The sequence below is a fragment of the Pistacia vera genome, unplaced genomic scaffold, assembly GCF_008641045.1.
Source record: "Pistacia vera cultivar Batoury unplaced genomic scaffold, PisVer_v2 Contig1148, whole genome shotgun sequence".
Classification (NCBI taxonomy): Eukaryota; Viridiplantae; Streptophyta; class Magnoliopsida; order Sapindales; family Anacardiaceae; genus Pistacia; species Pistacia vera.
In genome coordinates, this window is record NW_022195191.1 from 104,232 (window position 1) to 115,416 (window position 11,185).

General features: G+C 37.6%; 1 protein-coding gene across 1 annotated transcript; it reads right to left on the bottom strand.

The window, feature by feature from the left end:
• Positions 1-4,061: 4,061 nt before the first annotated feature.
• Positions 4,062-5,863, bottom strand: LOC116146125. Its single transcript, XM_031431538.1, has 2 exons — positions 5,645-5,863; positions 4,062-4,247 (listed from the first exon to the last, which is right to left on the bottom strand). Exons 1-2 carry the CDS (start codon positions 5,861-5,863, stop codon positions 4,062-4,064), a joined length of 405 nt encoding a protein of 134 aa, XP_031287398.1.
• Between the last annotated feature and the right edge of the window lie 5,322 nt (positions 5,864-11,185).

The following is an 11,185-nucleotide window of genomic DNA, read 5'->3' on the forward strand; positions in this document are numbered from 1 at the left end:
GAAGTCTATAACAACATATCCAAAATTCAGCTTCAAAAAAAAACCCAAAACATACAAACAATTTTCGGAGTTCCAGATGGTCAGATTTATGTACAGTAAACCCTTACATCAAAAATCATATCTTTAACCCATTTTTGTTTAGAAACAACCTCTATGTTCTACCCACACCAAATTATTAAAATCAATCTCCCTATTATACTGCAATCTCATGTCATTACACTCAATAATAACCAACACAAGCTAATGAACTAAAACTCATCAAAAAAAGGAAATTTTAACCTTTACTCACCTCCCATAAGCTTGATCTTCCTCCACTCTCAGATCATCGGAGTTTTGCTCGCCGGCGGCCACTTTTCCAGCCACCTCCGTCAGTCTCTTATCTCCTCTCTCTCTCTCTCTCTCTCTCTCTCTCTCTCTCTCTATTCTTGGTTTCATCTTTCTCTCCCTTTTTTCTTTTCTTCTTCCTTTCCTTCTCTTCTTCTTCTTTCTCTCCTTTTTCCTTCTCTCTTTTCCGAGAAAATTTAACTGACCGGCCATCCCAAGTTTGGATTTAAAAAAATGGCCTTGAAACTATTTACCATTTTTTATTTATTTAGAGAAGCTGACGTGGCACAGTTAGGAGCCATTAAACATGTAAAATGGGTTAAAATGAAAAGATTAAAACATATAAGGACAAAAATAATTAAAGAAAGTTTTTAAAATTTGAAATTTACAAAAGAGCCCCAAATATTCAAATCGCTTAATCGAAACCAATTAAGGCAAAAATCGATATCTTCAATCCCTAAACGCATCTTAGCAATTTCCGGCGATATCAGTCCACATTTCGGCGATAACAGTCCACAATCCGGCGAATTTTCACACCCAAATTCAATCCTAAAGCTTCTTCCTTTCTTAAAACTATGGCTGACTTTAACAATGAGGAGGAAAACCCAACGTCTCTTCGAATCATGGACTCTGGCCGCGCAAGCAGTTCAATGGCTGCTCCGGTGGATCCTCCGATCAGTGAAGGTGTTCCAGTAGCGGAGACGACGGTGGCACAACAAGAGAGAGAAGAGGAGCAAAACGGTTCTGAAGGGGAAAAGGAGGCTAGGCAGAATTCAGGCCAGGAAGAGGAGTCCGGTGAGAGTTCAGAGGAGGAGGAGGAGGCCGCGGAGGAGGAGGCCACCAAAGAGGAGGAGGGCACCGAAGAAAAGGTATTTGTACTTGCCGAGACCTAAGATCGCTGAAGCGATCCTTTGTATCGCTTAAGCGATTGATAGCTTTTACTCTTGGTCGCTTAAGCTATTTTGGATTGCTTAAGAGTAAAATCGATGAATCGCTTAAGCAATATAAAAGATCGCTTAAGCGATCTTAGATCTGGCAGATGTTGATTCTGTCTCGTACAAGATCTCTTAAGCGATCTGTAATCGCTTAAGCAATCTCTTCCGAGGCAGAACCAAATCTGCCCAGATCTATAATCTCTTAAGCAATCCTTTGTATCGCTTAAGTGATTTCAGATGCTTAAGAGATCTTGTATGAGGCAGAATCATCTGCCCATCGCTTAAGCGATTCTTCCGGAGCGTATTTTGTTTATATTTGATTTGGTTGAATTTTTTTGCTGATATTTTGTTTATATCGATTGTGCAGATTTTTCGGAGCGTAAACTATAGAGAGTACGGATTGGAGGTTGTAAGCGATACGGTATCGTACTTCCCTGTAAGGGTGACAGTGAGGTCAAGTTGGGATGTTTTAACGAGAATAACGGGGATTTTAGGGACAGTGAGGAATGGTGAAAGGAGATTCAAAGAGACTTGTTTCAGTCATTTTTGGGATATGGACACAAAATGGAAAAATACATTCTGGGGGTCGGGAGTGCATTATATGTTGCTGCACTCAATAAAAAGCAACAAAAAGCATGAAATGTGGTTCATGGTGGATGGAAAGCCAGTACGTTTCGGGATGATGGAATATGCGTTGGTGACTGGCTTAAGATGTGGGAAATTGCCAGGTGAGGTTGAGGAAAAAAGAATAACGGACAATACGGGAGTCAAAAGTTTGGCTAACAAGGTTTTGGCAGGGAAGAAGTCTATTAAGGCACAGGAATTAGAGGACAGGTTAAAAGATGGTGAGTTTAACGATTCAGAGACGTTCAAACTGTGCTTGGTATTGTCCTTACATTCGATCCTAATGGCTAGTGACTTAACAAAAGCCATTGATATTAATTGGGTGAAGTTTGTAAGCAACTTGAACTTCTTTAATGCTTATCCGTGGGGACGGGTATCATTTAAGCGAACCATAGAGTCTCTGCAAGCAAAAGACCTGGCGTTAAAGCACTCCCAATGGGCCGAGAAGAAAAGACCGGCGACGTACAATTTGTTTGGCTTCCCATGGGCAATGCAAGTAAATATTAATAGCTTTTTGTTATATTATTTTTAATATATGTGTTTGAATTATGATATGGACTGTTTTTTTAAAATGTAGGCTTGGATGTATGAGGCCATCCCTGTCTTGGCTAAGGTAGTGGGGAGGATTAGGGCTTCGGTTGTGCAACAGACATTTTTTAGGATGTTGTTTTGGCATGACTATATGTGTACCCATTCGGATTATGAGCAAATAGAGATTGAAATTCAATCAGCTCGGGTAAGATTAAAGGATTAAGCTTGAACATGCACTTGCTTTAAAATGTCGATTAAATCTGATTGATTTTGTTTCTTANGCAGGCCAAGTGTGGCAACAGCTGTTACACATGACGATCGTTTGAAGAGTGTACATTTACATTGTTTATTGAAGTTCAAGATAATTCTCTTTCTTTTATCATGGCCCCATTTCTCAAATTGAAAAAAATAATACTGCCGGTGACAATGGGGAAACTTGAAAATACCAACTCTATTAGGGTAACATGGAGACATTTCTGGAGTTACTATTAGAGAACCTTTTTTTTTTTTTTTCTGTTCACAGAGTTGGTTTGCGTTCCTGAAATCCAATGCAAGAAATCTTTTAGTTGCTGTATGTCTAATGTTTCCACATGGTAGCATCACAAATCGTATCTCAATCCAGTGCTTTAAAGTCTGGCTCGGCCTGGCCGGTTGAACCGGGACCCGAGGCCTTCATCGGGCCGGTTACCAATTTTACTATTTATTGAAAACCTTAGAAATTAGGACGATAATCGGTGAACAATTGAAGGTTGGGATGTTGAGGTTTTTGAAGAACAATCGAAGGTTGAGATGTTGGGGTTTTTGAAGAGGAAGGGTAGGTGAGTGCAATGGTGGCAATCGAGGAGGGGTGAGATGGGTTTTGATCATGAGGTTGAGAGCTCTGTTTTAAAAACCGGACCGGACCGGCCGGTCGGACCGGTTGGACCGTGAACCGGTAGCTTCTCCGGTCCGGTTTAGGTCTTAGGGGGGTTTTTGAAATATTTTAAAATTATGAGGGTTACTTTGTAATTTTATAGGGGTATTTTGAAGATATATCAAAAGTTTAGGGATTAATTGGTAATTTTATTGGGGTATTTTTGAAATAAATAAAAATTTTAGGGACCAATTTGAACTTTTTAGAGGAATTTTTGTAATATATTAAAATTTAAGGGGTTAATATGTAATTTTTTAAAAATAAAATATTGCTGACGTCACCGGTCCAACCGGTTGGACCGATTGAACCGTGACCCAGACAGCAAAACGGTTTGCCCTCCGGTCCGGGTTTTAAAACAATGGTTGAGAGGAGTGTTTTTGTGGTGATGGAGAGTGTTGTCATTACCGGAAACATACCCTATTTGCCCTGCAACAATGGTGTTTGGGGTGTTTTTGCAAAATGTCAAACCTGTAGGGACTTGTAGAATTTTAGGGGTGTTTTTGTTGGATTTCAAAATTTTGGACACCGGTTTGACCCGTTCCCGAGTGGGTTATTAAACACTCTCAATCAATATAAAAGTCCCTTCTGAATGAATTCCTCTTGATGCGTTTACAACCAATGTTCTCTGCAATTTTCAATTTCTATATCAAGATGGGGAACAATCTTTAACAACATATGCACGATTTTGAACAATAGCTACATGATACAATGTACAAGCCATGCTTTCAGCTTCTTTATTGTTCTACACGACTCTGCTTGATCAAAATCCAGACAGCTATAATACATGGAGTTGAAACCATAATGAGAGCCTGGATGATGTTGGGTCTGGTAATGTCTGGGAATAGGATGCTTCCATATTTTATAACAGCTGCACCCACAAAAGAACCAGCTCCTATTTTCCACAAATAGTTGACATCTTCCTGTTTTCACCAAAGAAAGAAATGCCATTATAAGAAGATGGACAATACTACACTTATAATCAAATTTTACAAACTTTCTCTCACAACCTCGACGTGGCAGCTCACAATTGGTCAGTTCGCAAATAAGTTCCGCCTGCTTGCAATTGGTTTTGTTTACCCAATTGCGAGCTGCAACATCGGGATTGTGAGAGAAAATTTGTAAGATTAGGTTATGAACCAATCTTTATTGTAAGAAGATGTATTCATATGTGCAACTTGAGCAAATTTATTTGAGTATGCGGCACACAAAAAGTGCATTATCAAGTCCTCTGTCGTCACTCATCCGGTGTTCATGATAATGGAGTCAACCTACACAAATTGCTTGTTCGGCTAGTTAGTTAACTGCTAAGAATCTAGGTCTTCAAATATGTCAAAGATTAAACAGTTTTACAAAGTCAAGCAAAACATACTATCATCTTCTTCAGAGACCGGAGTCATATGTTTAGAGACAAAATAAGTATTCATTCCAACGAATGCTGCTAGCCCCCTCATTCTGTTTAACACCTAGATGTTTTTCATAGACAAAGATACAGAAAATGTGTTGCAAATCTATCCAACTTCAAGCGAAAAAAGGATGGCAACAACATTATTACATAAAAAACACTACAAAATCCAACTTGTCTCTGATGATCACCATGATTTTGAAGACAGTAACAGAATGAATGACAAACATCAAAACATGAGTAAATAAAACATAAATTTTATAACTGCACCAAAAGTTACATTTGGGTCAAACCATTTAATATTTTTACATTGGTTCAAAGGGTTTAAAGAAACTTCAGAAAGGATAATTGACCATGGTGGTTTAAGTATCTAAAATCTCCATTCAACCAACTAAAACATAACAGGAAAAGCCTTCCCCAAACTCTTCAGATGTTTCACATTACCTCCCTAATCCTAAACCAGCCGAAAAGCTCTGGTGTTCTAGCTGATATGGCGACATATACCCCTAGAACCTAACTTATGAACAATTACCTTCAGCAACTGCTAAAGCTATCAGGAAAGCAAATGACAACATGTAGAAGAATGGTGAGACCAATTGCAGTTAGAGAAATATTAGCCGCACCCATCTTGCTAATTACACACCATTACTAATTTACAATGATTTTATTTTATTTTTCCATGAACTTATAACGAAGAATGTGTTGATTTTGGGTTAGAATTACACGAATTGTGAAGAAAAAATCATTTTTTTTTTTTTAAATTTTAGTAGTATGCAAATAGCTGAACCGTAGATAAAATTATGATACTGCATGCTATAAATTCAAGGATGAAGATCACCGTTCATTTGAAAGGCAATATATAGAGTGAAACCCTCATCAAAATAAGTAAAGAATTGAACTTGAAAGTGAACGGACCTGAGAGGACGAATCTTGGTCTTGTGGTTGGGAATTGTTGGAGGCTAGAACTGTGAATGGACGTTGTAGGCTTGACACTGGAGAGTGATTTGTGAAGTTAACGAGGAATTTAGTGGAACCCATGTGCTTCTTCGTTGGGTTTAAACGGCGGTGGGTTGCGGCGTTGGAGGTGTGCCTGAGCTTCGGTGCTCCGCCGGATGCGGTGGCTGAAGTAGCCATGTGTGTCAGAGCTGGAGTGGCTATCATTGTCATTGCAATCATTTTATGGTCACTTTAAAATCTGGGAATTTTGGAAAAATCGAAACTGGCAATTTTAGAGGTGCCCAAATATGTCACTTTTTATTTTTATTTTCTGTTTATATCAAAAAAATAATACATGACCATGATGGACCCTTGGACCACCGTCAACGGCTGAGAATAGACGCGAGCTTATCGGGAATATATCGTTTTCCCCCTCAAGGATTAAGAAACATGACAAATGCATCCAAGGGTTTTGAAAATGAGTAATACTACACTTACAAAGAAATTTTAGCTTACTCTTATAACACTTTCTCATCAAATATATATTTAGTACTTTTCATATTAAATATATAAAATGGTCAAAATATAACCCAAAACTCAGTTAACAAATCCTTTTTCCCCCTGTTTGATTCACTTTTTAAATCTCATTATATTATCTATCATATTGTAAAGAGTAAAAAACGTGTTTGTTTAATATCACAGAATTTAATTCAAAATCCAATCATATTCTATTAACTCAAAAATATACAATTATATTTCACAATAAAAGTTTAATTAACAACCCTTACCCACCTAAGCCATTGTTGGTCACCACAAACATCGCTGGCTGTCAATCGTCGTTAGAACGACGCACAATCGATCGGATTTGGTCGATTTGACCATTTTTTGCTAGATCTACGGCCAAAGATTTGGCTGTTGAAGGCGACTATATCTTGGCCATTGACGACGATCATATCTTGGCCGTTAATGATTGCCAGATTTTTGGTGTATATCTAGTGTTTCCGGCCAGTTACACGGTAGATTTAGTAAAAAAAGGCCAGATCGACGCACAACCGATCAAATCTAGATGATCGTGTGCCATTCCGATAATTATCAGCCATCGTCGATGGTGGTAACCGACTGTCGATAGTCGGTGGGGGGGGGGGGGGGGGGGGGGGGGGGGGGGGGGGGCAGTAATTTAACAAATATAAGAGCTAAATGTTTTCAAAAAATATACCAAACACATTCTCAAAATCATATCATATTTGATTTAATCATATCCTATCATATTTATAATAGCTTAAACTTTCTTTCTCCACCTAATACAAAATTAAGGGTGCTAGTTTGGGATGACTATTAAACTTTCGAAAGAATGAAAATCAAGCAGAGCTCAAACAGGTCTCATTGTAAGCATTTAAAATCAATCTTCCACTCCCCTGTAACATTAATCATTATCAAGTACAACATTTGAAATGAAGCATAAAAGAACTTTAATTTATTGAACATCAATTCCCAATCTCCTAGTTTCTTGTTTCATTACATACGTGGGAAAACAAAATTAGCCTCATCTGAAAACGTAATGGAAATTTCTTATGAGGATGTAAAAACAGTAAAACATATACATGGGCCAGTCCTCTCTTGTTTCCTTCTTGTATCGTTCACTTAGAATAGGACTTTCTCTAAAGCTCAATCTGTTTGAGAGTTGTCCTCTGCAGAAGGCTGTCTGGCGGTGCCTTTAACTTGGGGCAGCGTACAATACTCAAGCTAGCAAGACATGACTTACTGGTTTTTCAGGAGTATTTGTGGGATATTAGGATTAACTTGCGTGCATTAACTTAATTGTTTCATAAATGCACTTTTGGGGATCACATATTTTTTTATTGTGTTTTTAGGGCATTATTACTTAAAAATAATATTCGAATGAGAGATGATGTTGGCGAGATAATTTTTGACGACTCGAAACAAACGAATTGAGAATCAGAGTTGAATTGAAGAAGTTATGGAGTTTTGAAGTGAAGAAAAGATTCTAGATTACGCTCTAGTTTGAGCATGCCTTGGTTTTTTTACAATAATGTGGGTTTTAGATATTATATCAAGATGACTCTTGAACCGTTGGAAAGCTGATTTAAAGGGCCAAATTTCATATGTTTAACACTTTTCTATATTTCATTGTTATCATGATAAAAAATCACCATCTCTGGAGTGCTAAAGAATGATGCAAGGTTAGAAGAGGAATTAAACTATGCCGTAGCATTGTGCTGCAGCATAACAAGACCAGAACCAACCATGCTGCAGCACTGTGCTATAGCACAACAAGACCAAAACCAACCATGCTACAGCACAGTGCTAGGCACAGTCACGACAACTGGAAATTTTTCTTCCGTTTTTTACTAGGAAAACAGGGTTTAAGAGTCCTAAACTAAATAGAATTAAGGAAAATAAAACCTTAATCCTTGTGGGATATAAATAGATGTCTTTTAGCATTATTTTGGGGGATTCTTTAGAGCAGAATATAGAAAACAAAAATACTCAATAATGTAGAGACTAAGAGAGATTGAAAGAGGCTTGGATAGAAGAATTAGGGAAGATCATCATCAACTCCATTGTTCTACCCAAGATTTCCTAAGTTTTTCTTATCTCTTGTTGTTATTTTTTTATTCATTAATATAATTATGTTTTTATTCTTCTCCATGAGTAACTAATTCTTTTGTGATTGAGGGTGATTTCAAAGCCCTAGACATGTCTTGAAATTAATAAAATCTGCATCTTTTTATCTTTTAATCCCTACTGGTTATATGATTATTTCTCTGTGAATAGGGTTTAGATAGATTGTCTTAATTGTTTAAGTGCATAATTAAATTGTTAGGATTAATATATTAATGCCAATTTAGGTTGTTTAGTAGGGAATCGCTTTATTAACCTAAATAACTAGTGTAAAGTGTATGCCTGCATACATGGGGGGTAATCACTCAAGATAACCAAACCAACCATATGATTTAGCCTTGATTTAGTAGGTCTCTCACAACTTAATGCTTTTATTACTTTGAATCTAGAGATCGTATCCTATGTTATTTAATAAATAGGGAATTGGGTTATGACTATGTCTAGTCCAACGACTCAGTAAGGAGAGATGGGACTTATCAACGTTTGATATTTTTTAAGCTGATGTGATCAAGAGGGTAGAAAGTTAAAGAGTGCTTTTATTATATGTAATTCATGTCTAGTGATGGCGAATAAACCTTCAATCATGCTTCTCTTATTCATCTCTTTCGTGATTGTTTGCTTGCTTTACTTTGTTTAATTTTAGTTTGCTAGTTTTTGTTGAGTTTTTATAATTTGTGACAAACCCTATTAGAATTAGATAATTAATTAAGTTCACAAATCCTCTACGGGAAAGACCCTTACTTGCTCTTTGCTACTACACGACTTTGCATTAGAATTTAGTGAGGTAATATTAGGTGTTGCATTTGCACGCATCACTCTACCACATATATTAGTTAAATATGTTAGTATAATAAAAGAAATAGTTTTTATGTGCTTATAATCAAGTTTCTCAATAACATGAATCTCATTAAGATTATAAATTGTCTTTATGTCTTGCAAAGCATGGAAGAGTTGATTGTATCAATGATGAATTAATGGGGGAAAGGGCTTACCCACCCACCCCATGATTCAAAAAGTTTGTAACAAAGTTGATAGGGGAAAGGGCTCCACCATCACTACTTGTTAAATCAGCAAGCACCACATGTTTTAGTTAGATGATCTAAACACAAACCTTTCTTCAGCTAGGTTTTTGTCATCAGTCGAGAATGCAGATTTCCAACTATGGCCGATTGGTGATGAAAGATCATACTCCTCTCCTAGCACCAATGTATAAACCAATCCATGTTGCTCTAAATGTTCAACAAACTCAGGGTACCTCTATTTCATCCTTTCATAGACAATATGGCTCATGACTAGAGGAGTTTCTCTTCTGCTACCAGGCCTTACTTCACAGAAGAAGAACAACTTGGATGTAAACTCAGGAAGCTGTTGAATAAGTCTAGTGAGTCCAAAACAAAGACTGGAAAACTTAAAAATACTCAGTTACAAATAATGAATTTCTATAAATGAATTCAAAGGATTAAATGTTTTTTAAGAGTAAAAACAAAATTCAGCCACTAGCAAGCACCAGCAACAAGAAAAACCCAACAGATGGAAGTAACCCAACAGCAACCGCATTTGAAGGGGAAAAAAATACTCAACAGCAGGGCACCCCGCCTTCACAGTAACCCTCAACCCTCCATCAACTTGTAACCCACCTGCCCATCACCCAAACCAACCATCCAACCACCCTAGCACCAACAACACAAACAAACTCCCCATAGCCACACAAACCAACTCCAAGTGAAGGGTCTGCAGTAGCCACCAACCCCAATAGCAGATCAGCAGGACCACAAGAAAACACTAGCCCCATCACCCAAGCTCACATTACCTAGAACACCAAAACCAACACCCACCCTAGTAGGCCAACCCAACAACAAGTAACCCCAACAAAGGGGACTGCAGCAACCAGAACCCAATAGGCAGGACCTGCGAGAAGCAAAAACCAGCAGCGAACTAGCATCCCTCAACCAACTTCTAGATTTCCTATAGCATCAACCACTTTCACCACTACCCCACCAACTCCAACACAACAAACTATCTAGAAACCAATAGTAACCGAACGCCTCACCAGACAAGTAGCAAACAAAAATCACACCTTCCTACCCATACCCCGTAGCCCAGCCCCATTCCCTCACCCCAAACCCTCCCACAACAACCACACTAAGCTCAGCATACATACTCACCTCCCACCAGATAACTCCAACCACCCCAGACCAACAAGAATATTATATTTGGTTAAATTCAATTACCTTTGTGCAAATTTAATTCTAAATTTAAACTTTTAAGAATTGATAAAACAAAAATGAGTTAAATTACAATATCAATTTTATTGGTTTCAAATTATGGAAATATAAGAAATCATTGAAAAAGTGAGATCAATTAAATAAAAGCAATCACAACAAATAGAAATAAACGAAAAATTCTTTATGAATATGATCAATCATGTATTTAGAGTATGAAATTACAATTCGACGAACAAAAAGGATATGAAAATTACAATGTAAAACAAAATGTTCCACAAAAGAATCTTAACATCAGTCTTAGTACAAAGTTCATCTCCATTTTCAAATTCAGATTCAACACCTTCCATTGTCCTTGAATCTTGAATTCCATGGCAGTGTGTGTGTTGCCAAACCTCACCATTGCCACTTGCCACCATTCATTCTCCATCATCATCTTCAGCCCCACATTCCATGGGAGCATGTGTGTTACCAAACCTTGCCAATGCCACTTGCCACCATTCTTTCTCCATCATCATCTTTAGCCCCACATTCATCCTCTTGTTCATCCTCAAAAAGCCATTCCTTTACAAAGTGTACTACTTGGCTTGCCCAACCCACAAGTTTCAATCTCAGGTCTTTCAAAAGAACAACTTCACTGCTAACATCAGCTCCA